Source organism: Mobula birostris, chromosome 8, assembly GCF_030028105.1.
Source record: "Mobula birostris isolate sMobBir1 chromosome 8, sMobBir1.hap1, whole genome shotgun sequence".
NCBI classification, from domain to species: Eukaryota; Metazoa; Chordata; class Chondrichthyes; order Myliobatiformes; family Myliobatidae; genus Mobula; species Mobula birostris.
Genome location: NC_092377.1, coordinates 153,847,726 through 153,867,999, shown reverse-complemented (window position 1 = coordinate 153,867,999; position 20,274 = coordinate 153,847,726). Strand labels below are relative to the sequence as shown.

The window sequence follows — 20,274 nt, the reverse complement described above, 5'->3', positions numbered from 1 at the left end:
ACTAACAAGTAAATGGAAGCTCTGAGGGAAGCAAATTTGTCCTGCAATGTGTAGCAAACTCCAAGTTTTTCAATAGATACATTTACTGTCAGAGAAATGTATACAATGTATATCTTGAAATTCTTTTTCTTTGCAAACATCCACAAAAACCGAGGAGTGCCCCAAAGAATGAATGACAATTAAATATTAGAACCCCAAAGACCCCCGCAGCCTCCCCCTCCCATGCATAAGCAGCAGTAAAGCAACAGCCCCTCCCCCACCAGCAAAAGGCATTGGCACCCCCACCTAGCACTCAAGCATGCAACAAAGCATCAGTAAAGACACAGTATCCCAAAGACTACTCACTCACCCTATAATTCGACATACCACTGGCTCCCTCTCCCTAAAAAGGGAAAAAGAGGTGTCCCCATTTCACAGTGAGAGGGGAGACATAACAAAACAACTCGCCGATTTATGGTGTTAAAAGTCTGTTGCGTCACTTTTTCCGAGCTCTGTGCTCAAAGAACCCCGGTCTCTGGGCACGCAGCCAGCAGCTTCCGATCTTCCGTGTACTCCCACGACGCATCAAGCGGCAGCACCGGCCTCGAATCTGCCCGCCTCCAGAGCCACGAAAATCCGGCGCGCTAGTCTTCCAGGCCACATCCTCGGCATATCAAAAAGCGGCCGGTCGCGAGGCCCTGAAAGTGGGTCCCATTTCAGCAAATAACCGAAGTCAGCCTGTATCTCCCGGCCAAGGTCTTCAAAAGAGCCTTGAAAGGGGAAAAAAAGAGATATCGAAGATAGAAATTGAGCGGTTTCCGAAGATGCAAGCAAAGAAATTGCCATTAGGTGCCATCATCCTCCTGGAGTTGTTTCTGCTGAAGTCTGTTGCACAGAATTTCAGAAGTAAACATTATTACATTCTTTGTGTAGTTCTAAAATACTCCAGAGATTTCTTTTTCCTCAGTAGGCTTCATTTGCAGGAGTGCTTTGAATTATTAAGTGGTGGAGTACCCAGGGTAATCCTATAGTGTTGATCTGAGGTTGCCAAGAGCATTTTGTTTCTACTTTATGCTGATGATTTAACCCTATCCAAGAGATCCTTTTCTTCATGAATGAGTTACATCTGGTGATAGATCACCCTGCTGAACCATTTCCGAAACAACACTGTTGATCATAGTGCGGGAAAATGGCTCGTTTATTTGCCGTAACCTTAACCCAAAAATGTGCTGTGTGACAGAAGTTGGGGGCATTTCTACCGATGATGTGTGTGGGGAAACGGCGTCCATTTTGTTTTAAGTCATTAATTTCAGAAGATGTAGAATTGTTGCTGTTTATATAATTGCCTCCTCTTGGGTTTCCCGCAGACCGATTGGACTTATCAGGCCCCAAAGAGCCCCCGAAGCCAGCACTTCTCAAGGGTTCAGGAGAATCATTTCTCCAGGATGTCCCGTGCACTGAGCTCTTCACAAACATCCCTCGCTGCCGTGATTGCTGGCCAAGTCGCAGTAGAAAGGGACAAGAATCACCTCCGTTGTCCTACTCTTGCAGGTTCATGCATCTCCGCAGGTATCTCACTTTTGGTGAACGGCACGGGGACGCTGGAGGACTTGGGTTGGGGATAGAACGTTGGAAGAATTGTGCATGCGTTGAAAGCAGTTTATGAATCAGAACAGATTTATTGTCACTGGCATACTGTAAGTTGTGAAATTTGTTGTTTTGTGCCAGCAGCGCAGTGTAAGTAAAACAAATAACTGTGCTACAATAAAAATACATAGTGTAAAAGAGGAATAGTGAGGTAATGCCCATGGGTTCATGGACCATTGAGAAATCTGATAGCAGAGGGAAAGAAGCAGTTCCTAAACCATTGGGTGTGGGATCTGGGCAGAAGATGCCACCAGCGACCAAGGCCAATATCAGCAATGGAAAATGGGATAATGCCAAGGCCTATTGGAATAATGTCACTTTTTTTTCTCAGTAATGCTTAAATTAGGAAAATAATTTTTATAAGAATGCACTGATGTGAGCAACTGCTCTTTCTGCCTCCATCATAATTTTATTTAAGCCTGTGGTTTTTACTCTTGCTTTGCTTAGTAAGTAGAGGAATTTGTGTTGATTTTGGATGTGTCATTATCTGATTAAATTGTCTCTGACCGGTGTACAAGTTTCAAGGTAACCACTGGGGACAGAACGGATGGGGTGTGTCATTGGAAAAGTCAATCACCTCAAGATGAGCTTCCCTCTGTACAGCCAAGAAGTTAATCTTGTATACTTTCACTCTCTTTTTCTGTTTTAAGGCTGTCTGTTGGTCGAAATGGAGGTCTGAAGGTCGAAGGCTTTTCCACAGAAGACCAGATCAATGAGGAAACCACACTGGAGTCATTTACCAGTGCTGCAGAGAGTAGTCTGGACTCTGACACTTCAGCCTACATCTTGGGGCACGTGGGCGACCTTTTTTGTGGCCTCATGCTGTCTGAGCGGGGACTGCTCGAGAGGGTTGGCAAAAGCTATGATGGTAAGCATCCCATGGTCAACAACAGTCATAAATCTGGATCTTGTAACCAACTGCAGACGTGGCTACGTGCCAAATCTCACCTCTCTGCAGGAGCCACGTTTCCATAAGGAATGTGCCAACAACGTGTGGCATACTTGCACAAGAGACAGTGGGTTGCGTTGTTCCTCTGCCGCATCTTCCTCCTAGAATTCTGTCTCTCTTTTCTCGTGGCTTTGACTCCCAATTATAGCCTCCTGTGCATCACACAATCTGTGTGCACGTGTGGAGACTCTGAGAGTAGCGGCTACCTAGCTATCTAACCACCATGTTGGTAGAGACACCCTAACCAGTGGCTGCCCTTCTTTTCTTTTCCCCAGGACTGACTGATCAGCAGTTGTAGACTGTCCTTTGAATCAGAGCTGGTCCTTTGTAGAGCGATCCATGTCTGGATTTTGCAGCCAGAACGCATGATTTCCCCTCCAAGTTATTGTGATTAACTAAACCTCGTGCAGTGCCATAGATAATGTTAGAAGTCATCTGATCGATGTGACTCAATCGGTGCATTTACCAACTGAAACATTGCCAGCAGTGACGTCAGTATTTCCTATCTTCTTTTCAATCAATAGGGGCCATTGCTTGCAAGGCACCAAATGGAGAGAAGGAAGAAAGGTGTGACAGCTGCCACTCTGTGGTGTTTAACCTTCACTGGGTCTGCCCGAGGTGCGGCTTTTTCGTCTGCATGGAGTGTTACAACCTGAAGCAGAAAAAATGCACGAGGAATGAGAAAGGTAACTCTGCATGTGTGTGTGTATAGCAGGGGTATTGTGAGTAATAGAAACGTGCACATGAACACCTTCAGTGGCAGTTCAGCTATGGCTTGTGAAGATGCAGGCATCTTTGTTAGGAGGTGGTGGGATTCAGTTCTGACACTTCCTTCTCTCTGGCTGTATGGTTATAATTGCCAGCTTTCGGAAGAGGCATCAACCCAAGGCCCCAACTGATCCCGTAAACATACATGGTCCCTCGTCACTTTTTTTTAACAAGAGTAAGTAATTCTTAGTAATAAGTTAGTCAGGGTATCAAGAGATATGGGGGAAAAGCCAGAAATTGGAACTAGATGGGTGAATAGTTTGGCTCATGGGGGAGCTGCGGAGCAGACTCGATGGGCCGAATGGCCTACTTCTGCTCCTTTGTCTTGTGATCTTGTGAATTCTGTAGTCCCCTGGATGATACTTGTATATCAACAAGCATCACTAAGCAAAGAATTGTCTTATTACACTGGACAATCATTTTTTTCAAAAGTGTTACTTCCTCAGAAAGTTATTTTGCTTATGATACACTACTTGAAGCTGAACACAAATATAATTTCAGACCACTTGTATCACGTAAGAATTTTGAGAGACAAGTAATTAACCTTTATTGAATATAATGCGCTTAATTGCGTAACGGTGCTGATTCTTGCAATAGTTTGACTCAGCTAAAAATATTTTGTTGATTTTTGTTTGTACTCAGTGTCTGAGGCGTCTCATGTAAGTGTCCAACAATAATCAGCCAGCTTTGACGGATTCCAGTTGCCCTGAGGCAGTTTCTCTTTGACTAATGTCCCGGTGAAACCTTTCACCACTGACAATGCCAAGATATGCAGGGAAGAAGTCTAAATGGGAATGCAGAAAATCAATTTTTAGTGACATGTTGCACTTCACGGTTTTGTATGCTTGAGCCATTTTGATACCAGCTGAATGTAATTTGGTGCTCTGAATTTACCAAGAAAATTTTCAGTAACAACCTTGAATGCCTTCCATGCAATTTTCTCCAGTCCCGCTAGAAGTTCTACAAAGTGATCTATTAGATCTGTTGACCAACAAAAATGCCTTCCTTAATCTTGACATCAATTATTCTGACTTGAATTACGAATTGAAATAATAAATATAGGCAATTTTTTAAAAAAACTGCAAGATAGGGAAATTTCATAGTGATGTTCTTGTTCAGCAGCTCAAAATCCATAAGATACGCCAAAAAGTATTCAGGAAGCAAAGTCTTTGTTGTCCAGTGTTATTACCAAGTTGCTGTTAGTTGTTGAAAGTCCCAAACATGATAACAGTAATGATATTCAAACGTAGTTCATTGACTACAGAGTGCTTGGGGCACCCTAAGGTGTGTAAGGTGCTATGGAGAAGCAGGTGTTTCGGTTGGGTGTTCTGGAAAGCATTAATTTTCAAACGCAAACACGAGGAATTTTTGCAGATGCTGGAAATTCAAACAACACACATCAAAGTTGCTGGTGAACGCAGCAGGTCAGGTAGCATCTCTAGGAAGAGGTACAGTCGACGTTTCAGGCCGGGACCCTTCGTCAGGACGCAGGCCTGAAACGTCGACTGTACCTCTTCCTAGAGATGCTGCCTGACCTGCTGCGTTCACCAGCAACTTTGATGTGTGTTGCATTAATTTTAAAAGTTGTGTTTAGTGACACACCAAACAACTGTTTATCGTATTATTTGTAAGACCCGGGTGTGAGCAAATGATGTGGACTAGGGCGGTACGGGAGTGGCTCAAATGTGTGGTACCATACCATGTCAACAGTATGGTATGGGCCCCCAAATTCTAAGAACTTTCTACAGGGGCACGACTGAGAGCATCCTGACTAGCTGCGTCACTGCCTGGTATGGGAACTGTACTTCCCTCAATCGCAGGACTCTGCAGGGTGTGGTGCAGACAGCCCAGCGCATCTGCAGATGTGAACTTCCCACTATTCAGGGCATTTACAAAGACAGGTGTATAAAAAGGGCCCAAAGAATCATTGGGGACCCGAGTCACCCCAACCACAAACTGTTCCAGCTGCTACCATCCGGGTAACTGTACCGCAGCATAAAAGCCAGGACCAACAGGCTCCGGGACAGCTTCTTCCACCAGGCCATCAGACTGCTTAACTCATGCTGACACAACTGTGTTTCTATGTTATATTGACTGTCCTGTTGTACATAGTATTTATTATAAATTACTATAATTGCACATTTAGACAGAGATGTAACGCAAAGATTTTTACTCATGTATATGAAGGATGTAAGTAATAAAGTCAAATCAATTCAATTCGTTAGACTGAAAGCGTAAAAGGGTAATCGCAAGGGAACTTGGGAAAGGATAGAGTTTGGCCAGACATAGGATTCTGCTGATAAACAGAATTGGTACCACATCTTTATATTTTCTGCCTTGCGTTCAGTATCAAAGAATTCTGGACTTTGCCTGAGATGCACAGCTGGTGGCACGGTAGTCATTCGCACAATGCTTCACAGTACCAGCAACCCAGGTTCAATTCCCGCCACTGCCTGTAAGGAGTTTGTATGTTCTCCCCATGACTGTGTGGGTTTCCTCAGGGTGCTCTGGTTTCCTCCCCAAAAACCTACCAGTTGGTAGGTTAATAGGCACTGTAAATTGTCTCGTGATTAGGCAAGGATTACGTTGGGAGATTGCTGGGCATCACGGCTCGAAGGGCCTGAGGGCCTATTCAGCATTGTATCTCAATAAATAAATATATATACAACGCCTAAGCCGTTCTCATTATCCCTCTTTCTACTGCTTCAACAATGTGGTCTATTTGTCACCTGATGCAGCTCCCGAGGTTCTTCTTGACCAGGGTTACGCTTGGATACCTGCTTTGAAAATTCTGTAGCTTATGAACTATTCATATCTATAGTGTTGTGGAAGCATCGGACACCATTTGAAAGCACCGAGGACAGGATGAATGAAGTACTATTGTTAATTATTAACGTCTCTCAGGGAAGGAAGTCTGCAGCACTTACCTGAACTAGGTCTAGGCGACCCATCGTAATGTGATCGATACTTAATGGTCCAATAGAGATGGGCAATAAATGTTTGGTGTATTTCATAAACAGATAGTGAAAAGGTTTTCTAATTTTCAAATCCTACCTCATACAGATGAATCACAGTTCTCCAATTGTTTGGAGTTGGCACATCAGGTTATAAAGTCTGATAAGTAGTAGCAGTGCTGACAGAAAGAGAATTCGGCTGATATTTTTAACCCTAGAATTATCCAGGGTTCTCGCTAAATCACTGAGTAAGGCTGTTTTGGATGAAATCAGGAAATTTCTTATGGTGGGGGGAGTCTCCAACCAGAATAAAGGATCATCCATTTAGAACGGAGATGAGGAGGAATTCCTTTTGCCAGGGAGTGGGCAGTCTGTGGAATTTGTCGTCCCAGGCAGCTGTGGAGGCAAAGTCAGTGGGTGCATTTAAGACAGAGGTTGCTACGTTGTTGACTGGTCAGGGCATGAAGGAATACGGCAAGAAGGCAGGAGATTGGGGCTGAGAGAGAAATAGGTCGGGTATGATGAAACGGTGGAGCAGATCTGATGGGCCAAGTGGCCTAATACTGCTCCTATATCCTATGATCTAAACAATGTGTCCAATGAATCAGTCTGGCCATTCTCCTCCAACCTCTCTCATTAACAGGGCATTTTCACCCGCAGAGCTTCTGCTCGCTGGATTTTTTTTACCATTCTCTGTAAACTCCACAAAATGTTTTGTGTGAAAATCCCCAGGGATCAGCAGTTTCTGAGATACCCAAACCATCCCGTCTGGTACCAACAAGCATTGCACGGTCAGAGTCACTTAGATCATATTTCTTCCCCATTATAACGTTTGGTCTGAACAACAACTGAACCCCTTGACCATGTCTGCATGCTTTTATGCATTGAATGCTGCCACATGATTGGCTGATTATAATATTTGGATTAGCGAGCAGATGTACTTTTTACAACGTGGCCACGGTGTGTGTATGTCCACATTCCCACACGCAAGAGCTCTGCTGTTAGGTAAAAGTGAATTTTGCAGTGTACATGAGACAGTAAAACTCCAATAACCTGACTATCGGGAAATCCCAGCAGTTTAGCATCAGACTCATAAGGTAACGTTTGCTGAACTTCCTTATAGCTCATTAGGGTATCAACTCCTCGGCTCTCCTGGTTCCTGTACTCCCTCACAACTCGCCAACCCTCAATTTCTGTGCTTCCTTCTGATGCACCAGGACCCCGGTTCCCAGGTTCCCTTTTAATTCACCAGAGCTCTGTTTCCCACACCTTCTTTAAACCAGTTTTATTTTCCCTTGCTCAGTTTAAGATCACCCAGTTCACTGGAAAATCTATTACAATGTTACATAACTTTTTAAAAAAAATTTAATGTGTTTGGGATGATATCTGGAAAATCTGCTACTCCAGCACTACCAGGTTCTCAAGAGGCTAAATATTTTTACTGTATTGTTAAAATGTAATATCCTTCAATGTAATGCTGCATAAACACCATGTAGAATACTGCAGCGTTGCAACAATTCTTGTCTCTCACCCCCATGAGAACTGATGTTGGCTTTGACTCATATAATGGTAAACTGTAGAATAGGGGTCATTTGTGCAAGTTCTTTCAAAGATCAAACCAGTTTATCGCTTCCCAGCTCCTTTCTCATGTTCTCTCATTTCCTCCCCTCATGTTCTGTGTATCCAACGCCGTCACTGTTGAGTCTGTAACATTTAGCTTTGTCCCCCCCCCCCCATGCTGAAGGAAAGAACATGAGCATTAGATGCAAGAGCAGGCCAAACAACAGTCAGATTTTTCTCCTTGTGAATGTGCGCCTGACGTCTAGCTTCTTGCCTGGAAATAACTCGGCAAATGTGTAGCTTGGGTGGTTGATGGCTGTGTTGAGTTGCTCTCAGATCTTGGCAATCCATTTGCAAACGTTTCGTCACCGTACTAGGAGACATCATTAGCGAGCTGTTCACTTGCGGTGTGTCCTCCGAATGCTTGGCCTTTATATACTTAACAATCATTTGATTGGTTGTCGTTATGGAAACCCAACTGTGACCTAAGGACGGGATCTCGTCGCTGATTCATTACGCTCCGTGTTCCACAATAAACTCAACAACCCATCTACACCCTTCAGAGGCAAAGAAATCCAGCTTCTGTCTTTCCAGATATAGAAGCCTACCCTCATTTTGGTCCTGAATGGTTGATCCTGGATGTAGACTCTTCACCTTGGACAAAGTACACCAGAAATGTGGTCTCGCCAAAGGCCTGTACGGTCTCAGCAAAGTTTCATTAATTTTCTGTCCCACATTAAAAACGTTTGTCTTCCTAAATGCTCATTGTACCTTCATGTTTACTACTACTTGGGAACCAGCAAGCCCCATTCCTCGGCATTCAAGTATTTGCAAGTTTCTCACTACTAGAGTGCACAACCTCACATTTTCCTACATTTCTTACATCTGCTCCAAATCCAAAGGCCAAATTGAGAAAGATTGCATCCAACCAAATCAAAAGTTGGCCGTGTCCAGGCCATAGAGTGTATCAAAGTGACTGAACCCAATGTTTGGGTGACAATCTAGGCTCTGGGCCAGCTTGAAAAGATCAGAGCGTTGGGCACCGTTCAGCTCACTGCTCCACTCTGTGCTGAACTAGGGGGCTGTGGACAGATTCCCTTTGTGGACTCCTGTTCAGAATGCTATTTATTTGCTTTAATTGTTTCCATGATTTGTTTTTGATTCTTTTCTCTCTCTGCACATTGGGTGTTTGTTTTTTGTTACGAGTTCTTTCAGGTTTCTTTGTTTTGTGGCTGCCTGTAAGGTGGCAAATTTCAAGGGTTGTATAATGTATACATGCTTTGATAATAAATATACTTTGAAATCCCTGGCAGAAGCCAGCTGATGAATGTGGGAGCACAGCAGAATAGGCTCCTCTTACCAGCAGATCAGAACCAAATCTACTAGTCAATCAGCAAGCTGTTTAGTCCTGTGCTGGTGCACATTATAGCCAGTGCCTTGGATTCTCCTCACTACTTTCCTTTCAGTCCCTAAGCCGGTTTCTAAGCTTTATAGATCCAAGTCAAAAAAAAAAAATCCTTCATTTTTGTTGGAGCTGTTTGAATGTTGCAGCTTAGCCTTGCAAAGATTGAAAAGGAAACAGGAAAAATCTGTTTATCACCAGCAGCTTTAGAGAAAGGATTGCCTGCAGTGGAAAAACATGCTTGCTTCACTGTAACTGAACCCTTTACTGTACCATTATGATAAAAATCGTATATCAAGATTGTGATCGGGATCATACAGTTTATCGTATAGAGGAACGTTTTTGTTTGGACTGAAATCTAATTAGAGTTGGGCACTGTAGAGGCATCAGACAAAAAGATAAGGCTGTATGGGGTAATATGCCTCTGAGGTGGAAGGAGCACCTTAAACTTGCCGTCTTGCTGAATATAAATTTAAAATGTGGGGTCTTCAAGGAAATGGAGTGATGATTTCGTATGTCAGTAGATAAATGTTGTTCTGTTGTTTGAGCTGTGACAGGATGTCCACAACATTTGCCAGACTTCTGATGTAATTAATGTTTCCTTTCAGAGAGGGGTGAAGACCTCACAGCATGGCTGAAATGTGCTAAGGGACACAATCATGATGTGAAGAGCCTGCAGCCAACGCAGTTGGTTCCTAACTCCGGTAAAAGCTTTTCCACAGCTGCTTTGTTCAGTTAATTTTGGGAGTTGATCCTCATCCCTTGAAGCCGTCTTGATTTGTTGTGTCAGAGCTGCCATTTTGTGTCAGTCCTTCCAGACTGGGCAATTCTGACTAGAGCCTGTTCTTCCATTGTCTTGGATTGCCTGGTGGAAAAGGGGGATCCATAATCCCCAAGCTCCATGGCATCAGTAGACTAATTTGGGTCAAAGGTATGAGGCACAGTAATTGAGAGGGGAAGAGGGAGATGATCACCATGTGGATGTTGAGAGAGATGGAGGGTTATTGCACCATTTACACCTTCAGTCAAACTCTATCCCCTTCATAATCCGAGCCTTCTCACAGCCCAAGGGATTCTCTCCACTCTCATTGTGGAACGTGGGGGGCCTGGACTAAATGCAACCATGAAAAATCTTATCACTCTCAGCAATCGTACATCGAGGATCATCCAAATTTCCATTTGGAGCCTGGCTCTATTTGGTGAGAAATTTGTGTCATTAAGAGCAGAAGAACTCGAGCAACTGAATGTGCAGTACTTCCAAAAGCGGTGTGTAGATCTGTCTCAAACTCTACTGCCTGTATCCAAATTAGCACAGACTCCCAGTCATCCATCATCCTTTGTCACTGACCCATGTTTCTGCTGGTAAAGTAACTTCAAATTATAACCTTTCTCCCATGTCCCTAAATCCATCATGGTCTCACTGCTTCCTGCCCCTTGTTGTAATAATAATATAATATTTATAGACTATCTGGGCACACTTAATAAATCCAATAACCATAATAGAATCAATGAAAAAACACACCAACAGGGCAGATAATCAGTAAGACGATGACAATAATAATAATTTTTTTTCTTTCTTTTTGTATTTGCACAGTTTATTGTTTTTTGCACACTGATTGTCCACCCTGTTCGTGTAGCCTTTCATTGATTCTATTATGGTTATTTGAATTATTGACAATGCTTGCAAGAAATTGAATCACAAGGTTGTATATGGTGATAGATATCTACTTTTACTTTTAACTTTTGAACTTTGACCTTTGAACTCGGAACCCCAAATGAGGCTTGTATTCCAATTTTATTTGATGTATCCAGCAATGAATTCTGGTACATTCTACTACCTTAAAGGGTGTATAATGCAGATTATATCCTCAATCATTCCCCTTTTCCACTTCAACCACGTGTTTATTTGGGCAGGACTGCACTACTTTGAGCAGGGAATGGAGAACTAAATCTGGTTAACATAAAGGATTCCATTCGAGGGGGCGCATCTCCCTTAAAGGAGTGAGCACAGGGTACGTAGCTGGGGTCATGAGGGAGAGGTGATATTGCCCATGTGTCAACCCCTTCTGATAGTCCTTCCAGACCAACAGTTTTGACCACAAGTCCATCAGGGACTGGTCAGCAGGGGAAGGACTCGAGGGATACCGTGCGGTCGTTCCCTGAGCATCTGGCAGAACGCCTCATCGCCAGATCGCGCCATCAGGCACTTGGTCTGGCTGGCAGTGAGAGGGGCCTTCCCAGTCAGATCCTTCCTGCATCCCCAGAGCACCCCTCCCAACATTCACATCCCACAGGGTGACTGTACTGGAGACGAGAGTGAGTTTGTGAAGAAAGGTCCACGGGCCTGTGTCATGGCTCATCCCAATCAGCTGCGTGGCAGAGATACTCTCTGATCTACGGGTAACGCACACAGAGACAGACGTCACATGCTGAAGTAAGATCGCCAACTCGGTGGTGAAAGATGCCCTTTGCTCTTCCCCGAATCCTTTTGGCCTGCCAGTGCATCGAGATGTTGGTAGAAGAATGCTGACAGCTAACACAATCCAGGCCACAAGAGCACGTGCTGTGGGACGAACCAAAGCTATTTGCAGCCACCGTAAGGGCTCAGTGGCAAAGGATCGCAGTATAGAGGCCTTCCTTCTGGAAAAGAAGAGGCCAGGCAGGGGAAAGAAGTCCCTCAACTTTTTATTAGTGACCACGCAAGTGGGGGGGGGGGCTCACATGAGTGACAACAGTGCAATTGGTTTTAAGAAATGTAAAGAGCACTATATAATGCATTGCCTATAAATGTAAGTCGCTGCAAGATTTATTCTTGTAAATTTTTTTTGTGAATGAAGTTTTTTAAAAATTTCTTAAAAACTCTTCTCCACGAGGGCTGGACTTGCCACCTCTAGAGAGATTCTGGAGCCCTTGTTCTCGAGCAGTGCAGTTGATACAGGGGAAAACCCTTTGCTTGCCTTACCCATACCTCCCTTGCCAGGTTAACTCCCTGTAGAGTCCCATGGTAATAAAAGGGGAAAAATGAGTGAGAGAGAGGTTTACCCATTGCAATGGAACAGATCTCAAGAGGGTAGGGGAGAAAGTGGGAAATGCCTGAACTGACTCCCCTTTTCCTTTTGTTCTTTCACAGCATTGGTCAGCCTCTGTGAAAGGATGCACAGAGGTAAGAACAGACTGGGCATCAAATCAAGTTGCACTTGTGTCGATGGAGATAAGAACCGGTTTAGCAAAGCAGCTGCGGTGAATAGGAGTCCCAAGGTAACAACTGATTTCAAGCTGACGATGGCTGATATTCTCTGAAAGGAAACAACATAACATGGGCCAGTAACCACAAGCTTCTCCCTGCTGGTCAGAGGATGGTGGCTTGGATCATGTTTCGAAAAGAACAGACAGGCGCAATGGGCCAACTGGCCGCTTCTGCTGTTCTATTCCCTGATTCCTGCTGGGGCAGTTTAACAGAGAGGCCAACTGTGATCATTTATTGAGATACAGCACAGAATATGTCCTTCTGGCCTTTTGAGCCGTGGCACCAAGCAATTTCCTGATTTAACAACCCTAGCCTAATCATGGGACAATTTACAATAACCAATTAACCTATCAAACGATCTGTCTTTGACTGTGGGAGGAAACCCACACAGTTACGAGGAGAACATACAAACTCCTTACCTGAAACTTTTCACCTTTCACCCTTAACCCATGACCTCTATTTGTAGTGCAATCCAACCACAGTGGAAAAAGCCTGCTAGCATTTACCCTATCTATACCCTTCATAATTTTGTATACCTCTATCATATCTCCTCTCAGTTTTATACATTCTAAGGAAAGCATCAATTTCTCGTATAGAATAGTCACAGAAAAATTCAGAACAGAAACAGGCCCTTTGGCCCATCTAATCCATGGTTCTTGTACCTTCTCCAGCATTATATGCTTTACATTTTTCCTTTAACAAGTCTTCATAAAAAAAAATGTTAATCCACATTTCTATGAATTAAATTTAATCTCCCATGTTTGTATCAGTCACTTTAGATCCTGTTTGCTGTTATCTCACTTCCAACTTTGTGACATTTACCAATTATTGAATGATTTTTGGCATACCGAGTCAAATCCACTCATTTCTTTCAAGAGAAAGTGCAGTGCCCCCTTTCACCACACTTTTTTTGCACTACACTGTTGTATGACTTCCTCCAGCCTGAAGAACAATCGATCGTACTGTTGCATGCTTCCAAGTCAGTCTTGTATCCATTGCATCACCTCCCTGTTTGTCCCATTGGCTCTAAATCTGCTGTCAAGTTTATTACATGGTACTTTGCTAAATGACTTCCGGAATTCCATTAACCGAACGTCAGATGCATTGTCCTCTGTTCCACGATTGAAAGAAAACTATGGTTAATGGGACATAGTGTGCATCTGTTAATCAAAGATGTACAAACGAGTTGTGTTGTTCCTAATTATTGCTTCCAGCAGCTTCCTCACTGACAGAGTTAAACTGACTGGCCTGCGATTGCTGGATTTATGTCTACATCCTTCCTTGAACAATGGTGTGACATATGCCAGCCCCCTGACACTGCCTCAACATTGAGGAAGGAACAAACTCCATAATTTCAACCCTTATTTCTTCACTGACGGAGAAAGTGTCCCATCCACTCTTGCATGACTTTCCTACCTTAATTATTTCCAGCACCACCTCTTTATTCACATTTTAACCTACTTGTTATCTCAGCATCTCCACTTCTATAACTTTGGCATTTGCTTCCTTGTTGAAAACAATGACAGTAAGAAAAACTGGATTTACACAAACATTTTTTCAGTATAGATATAACCAGAACTTGTCAGGCTGGGTAACAGCTTCTTTCCCTGGGCTGTTAGGTTTCTTAATGCCCTAGAATCACCCAACTCACGTGTGGCTTGTCTGAATGCCCTGGTTACTGATCGACTGATCACCTTTTCATCTTTTATTGCTGCATGTTTCACATAATTTATACTACTGCTTGTTTTTATTATGAGGCCGTAAGATATAGGAACAGAATAGGCCATTTGGCCCATCGAATCTGCTCCACCATTTCATTATGACTGATCCACTTTTCATAGTCTCAGTAACATTTATACTGTCTTACATAAGCATGCACCTCGCACTTTATGTCAACCTTCAGGCCCTGCCACTCAGGGGCTTGTGCTAATATTATTTTGTGATTTTTTTTTATATGTGCTGGATCGTAACGACACTCAGTGGCCATTTTATTAGGTACACCTGTACACCTCAATAATGCAAATATCTAACCAGCCAATTATGTGGCAGCAACTCATTGCATAAAAGCATGCAGACATAGTCAAGAGGCTCAGTTGTTGTGCGGACCAAACATCAGAATGGGGAAAGGTATGTGATCTAAGTGACTTTGACCATGGAATGATTGCTGTTATCAGACAGGATGGTTTGAATACCTCAGAAACTACTAACCTTTTGCGATTTTCATGCCCAGCAGTCTCGAGTTAATGAGGGAGGTCAGAGGACAATGGCCAGGCTGGTTCAAGCTGACAGGAAGGAAACAGGTCTTTAGGACGGCACAGTAGCGCAGTGGTTAACACAACACTTTACAGTGCAGGCAACCTGGGTTCAATTCCCACCGCTGCCTGTAAGGAGTTTGCACGTTCTCCCCTTGAGGGTTTCCTCCGGGTGCTCCGGTTTCCTCCTACAATCAAATACATAGCAGTTGGTAGGTTAATTGGTCATTGTAAATTGTCCCGTGATTAGGCTCGCCTTAAAACAAGAGATTACTGGGTGGTGCGGCTCAAAGGACTGGAAGGGCCTATTCTGTGCTGTATGTCAATAAGTGTTGGCCCGTAGCCAAGTGGTTAAGGCGTCGGTCTAGTGATTCGAAGGTCGCTAGTTTGAGCCTTGGCTGAGGCAGCGTGTGTGTCCTTGAGCAAGGCACTTTACCACACATTGCTCTGCGACGCCACCGGTGCCAAGCTGTTGTCACAGCTTGGGTCCTAATACCCTTCTCTTGGACAACATTGGTGTCGTGGAGAGGGGAGACTTGCAGCATGGGCAACTGCCGGTCTTCCATACAACCTTGCCCAGGCCTGCACCCTGGAAACCTTCCAAGGCGCAAATCCATCGTCTCATGAGACTAACGGATGCCTATTAAAATTATGTCAATAGGTAAATAAGTAACTCGGACAACCCCACTAAAGAAGAGTTATATTCTGTTGTGCAGAAGAACATCCGAACACACGTCAAACCTTGAAAAGGATTGGCTACAGCAGCAGAAGACCGCCAACATATACACTTAGTGGCCACTTTTTAGGTGCTGGGTATACCTAGCAAAGAGGCCACTGAGAGTGTATACGTGCTGTGTTTTGCACCTTGGCCCCAGACAAAGATGTTTAGCTGTATACATGTGTATGGTTGGGTGACAATAAACTTGAACTCAGACAAAGCAGTAGTTCTACGACAGTTATTCAAAGAATGTTTATCTTACTGGTTCAGTACACTAATGTTCCGTGCTCCTTACTTGCAGCTGCAGACAGAGGCAAAGGTGGAAGAGACATGCTCCCTGATGTCTGGAGAGAAGTCTGCTAAGACCAGGTCGACGCATGAGCACAGCCAGGGGTCCAACAGCAACCACTCCTGCTCCCAGTCACCACTGCACTGGCTGGCAGAGCTCGCTACGCGCAAGGCAAAAGAGGAAGCAAGTGGTGAGGAAATGTAACCACTAACTGTAACTTTGTATCTAGTGTAGCACCGCCATTCATTGGGTCACAATTACTAGTGGTGCAGGTCTTGTGTTTACCCTGCAGACTGTTTTACTGGAATCTGGTGGGGTCAGGATAGTACCATTGGAGATTCACCCTAAACCTAGTCTGTGCTGTAGTTACCTTGAGAGAGATTGAAAGCAAAAAAAAAAAGATGAGCTGAGGCCAAGCCTATGTCACTTTTGAACAAGAACAGAGACGTGTGTGGTGACGAGAAGCAAATCATTCCATGCTACACTGAGCTCGCTGCCCTAATACCAAGCGACGTATCAGCTTGCCATCCAACCTGTCCCATTGGGCTTTGTCAGGTAGCTAGTCTCAACTGCTCTGTAACTTATTCAAACAGGAGGCACAGGAGCCTGAAGACATACACTCAAAGTTTAGAAAACTGCTTCTTCCCCTCCGCTATCAGATTTCTGAATCGACGATGAACCAACAAAACACACTACTTCACCATTTTGTTCTCTTTTTCCACTAATTTAATTTAATTTGTGTGTGTGTATATATATGTATTTTTTTTTTAGTAATTTATAATATTTTGTATTGCACTGTACTGCTGCAAAACAAATTTCATTACATATCCCAGTGATACTAAATCTGATGCTGATTCCTTACCCTCAGTCGACTCATTTTCCTTGTGAAGGAACAGAGTGCTTGACACTGTTTCCACTGCCACTGCAAGCAGCAGCTACCGGATTTGTACAACTTTTTGTTCCTGTTTATTCTTTTTTTAAATTTTGGATCTGGGTATTAGAGACAAGGCAAGCATTCATTGCCAATCCCTGACTGTGCTGCAGTTCAGTGGCCCTGCTGAGCTATTTAAGAGGCAACTGCATTGGTAGGTCTAAAGTCACATATTCACTGAGTAAGAATGGCAGATTTCCTTCCTTAAAGGAAATTAGAATAGACCATTAAGTTCCATATATGTTTTCTCTTCATCAACCTCACTTTTGGATTAGAAAATCAGTTTAAATTCCACAGCTCCAATAGTTGGAAGGGAAGTATGGTATAGGACTTCAGGCCTCTGTACTTCCTGCCCGATGGCAGCTTCAGTGGCAGAATTTGAACTTGGGCTTCTAGATTTTATTTGTCTAGTGTCTTTACCTCGCACACTTTACCACCAGCGTATTCCGGAAGCTTTTTACTTAAAATTAGTTGCTCATTGACGGACAGAATCGTGCAGGAACTTTTTGAGCAGAGTGGAATCCCTGAGATGCTAGAAACCATAGAAACTACAGCACAGAAACAGGCCTTTTGGCCCTTCTTGGCTGTGCCGAACCATTTTCTGCCTAGTCCCACTGACCTGCCCACGGACCATATCTCTCCATACACCTCCCATCCATGTATCTGTCCAATTTATTATTAAATATTAAAAAAGAACCTGCATTTACCACCTCGTCTGGCAGCTCATTCCATACTCCCACCACTCTCTGTGTGAAGAAGCCCCCCCTAATGTTCCCTTTAAACTTTTCCCCCCTCACCCTTAACCCATGTCCTCTGGTTTCTTTCTCCCCTTGCCTCAGTGGAAAAAGCTTGCTTGCCTTCACTCTATCTATACCCATCATAATTTTATATACCTCTATCAAATCACCCCTCATTCTTCTACGCTCCAGGGAATGAAGTCCTAACCTATTCAACCTTTCTCTGTAACTGAGTTTCTCAAGTCCCGGCAACATCCTTGTAAACCTTCTCTGCACTCTTTCAACCTTATTTATATCCTTCCTGTAATTTGGTGACCAAAACTGAACACAATACTCCAGATTCAGCCTCACCAATGCCTTATACAACTTCATCATAACATTCCAGCTCTTATACTCAATACTTTGATTAATAAAGGCCAATGTACCAAAAGCTCTCTTTACGACCCTATCTACCTGTGACTGTATCTGTATCTGTATCCCCAGATCTATATCTGTATTCCCAGATCCCTCTGTTCTACTGCACTCCTCAGTGCCTTACCATTAACCCTGTATGTTCTTCCTTGGTTTGTCCTTCCAACGTGCAATACCTCACACTTGTCTGTATTAAACTCCATCTGCCATTTTTCATCTCTCGGAGATGTTATCAAAATTCTGAGATTGGCTTCTTTCCGTTCTATGTTTTCTTTTTGTGCTCTCGCTCATTCTTTCTTGTTGCTGATTGGCAGGCTGGGAGTTTGTGATCTGTTAGTTTTTTTGTGCGAGGGAGGGGTTTGGGTTTGTGAGTGTTTACTTATTTTTTCTTTTTGTGTGGAGGTGGATTTATGTCTGTCTTTCAACTACTGTGGTTTTCTGTATCTTGTGGCTATCTGGAGAAGACAAATCTCAGGGTTGTATTCTGCATACACGCTTTGATAATAAAAAGAACTTTTGAACCTTTGAATCTCTCGAGTGCAATATTGAGGAATAGCAGGCAGTGTGGGCCCATGTCTGGCCTAGATGGTAAATGGGGTCACCTAACAGGTTCTTTCAATCTGGTCAAACATTTTTTTTAAAAAAAAAACAACAAAAACAACGTGGGGTTTCAGAAACAAGCAAGGTCCAGGAGATGCAAGAGATTGCACATGGTGGAATCTGGAGCAACAGGTAATCTGCTGGAGGAACTCAGCAGGTCAAACAGCATCCAAAGAAGAAAAGGAATTCTCGATGACTTGTGCCAAAACATTGCCAATTCCTTTTCTCCCACAGATGCTGCTCAACCCACTGAGTACATCCAGCAGATTGCTTGTCGTGGAAGGAAGATCCAAATGCTCCCCCAAAGCCCTTCTTTCAGAGTTTCCTTTGTTGCTATTAGGTCAGGGCACAAGGGGTATATGTACCATAGCTAAGTAACCTACCAGATGGTTATTCGTAGTTTCAGGTCATTCCTGTCTGCTTTCAGTTCTTGGGTGAAACTGAAACTTTATAGATTGCAAGTTCTAAGATGAACACACCATTGATTTGATTCTCTTCACCGTAACCACAGAAGCAGAAGAGATACCAGGTAATAGACGCAGAAACACAGCCTCGAAAAGCCCTGCAGACCAGGAGTCTAAGTCGGCCGAGCACTGTTCAACACTGTGCGACCTGCTCACCAGCACAGCGGGGAAACTGCGCTTGGGATCCACAGACGCTGGTATCGCATTTGCTCCAGTCTACACAACATTAAACAGTGTAAGCATGGGTCTGGGCAAAGAGGGGTCTTGGCCCAAAATATCGACTGTTTGTTCTTTTCCATAGATGCTTCCTGACCTGCTGAGTTCCTCCAGCGCTTTCTGTGTGTTGCAAAGAATAGAGTGGTTTCTTCAGGCTGGGGGATTTATGAGGGAGTGAGCTAGGGGACTCTTGCAGTGTGGTCAGGCTAATCCCATGACACAAGAACACTATAGTAAATCACAAAAGATCCCAACTGGCTCACTGGGGAACAAGTGGGACAAACCAATCCAATATTCAACAGGCTCTTTTGATTTTTGTGTTTTTATATTCTGTGTTTTTGCCCATTCTTTCTTGTTGCTGTTTGCACAGTTTGTTTTAAGCACATGGGGGGAGGGGGGAGGGAGTTCATGTTCTTGTTGCCATTTTAAGGATTTGTTTTTTTTTTAATGTGGGGGCTGATACTTTTTCTTTTTCATGGCTGTCTGGGGAAGACAAATCTCAGGACTGTGTACTGCATACATACTTTGATAAGAAACCCACTTTGAACTTTGACTTGGATAAGTACTTGGCGAGGATTAGACGGATATGGGCCAAGCAAATAAGATGAGCTAATATGGGAATCTGAGCCAGCTTGGGCTAGTTAGGCCAAGAAAGCTTTTTCTGTGCTGTATTGCTCTGTGACAATATTCTGCTTTCTGGATAAATGACTTCAGCACCTGAGTTATAGGGAAAGGTGGAATTGGTTAGGACCTTATTCCCTGGTGCAAAGGAAGATGAGGGGAGATTTGATAGAGGTCTATAGCATTATGAGTGGTATACAGTTATGGTAAATGTAAGCAGGTTTTTCCCACTGAGTTTGGATGAGACAACCAGAGGCCATGGGTTAAGGGTGAAAAGTGAAATATTTAAGAGGAGCATGAGGGGGAACTTCTTGACTCAGAGGGTGGTGAGAGTGTGGAACGAGCTGACAGCGCAATTGGTGGATATAGGGTCGATTTCAGCATTTAAGAGAAATTTGGGTAATTACATGGTTGGGAGGGATATGGAGGGCTATGAGGTGCAGGCCAATGGGATTGGGCAGGATAATATTTTGGGCACAGTCTGGATGGATTGAGGGGCCTGTCGCTGTGCTGTAGTGTTCTACGACTC

The 20,274-nt window shown here is 43.7% G+C and overlaps 1 protein-coding gene across 1 annotated transcript in view; it reads left to right on the top strand.

Moving 5' to 3' along the window:
• The window catches only part of LOC140201848 (uncharacterized), an 83,522-nt gene that overhangs the window by 43,572 nt on the left and 19,676 nt on the right, over positions 1 to 20,274 (top strand). The window contains exons 8-14 of the mRNA XM_072266571.1: positions 1,347 to 1,548; positions 2,277 to 2,494; positions 3,100 to 3,261; positions 9,868 to 9,963; positions 12,390 to 12,517; positions 15,778 to 15,955; positions 18,956 to 19,143. Coding sequence (XP_072122672.1) covers positions 1,347 to 1,548; positions 2,277 to 2,494; positions 3,100 to 3,261; positions 9,868 to 9,963; positions 12,390 to 12,517; positions 15,778 to 15,955; positions 18,956 to 19,143 — 1,172 coding nt within the window. The remainder of the gene's footprint in view (positions 1 to 1,346; positions 1,549 to 2,276; positions 2,495 to 3,099; positions 3,262 to 9,867; positions 9,964 to 12,389; positions 12,518 to 15,777; positions 15,956 to 18,955; positions 19,144 to 20,274) is intronic.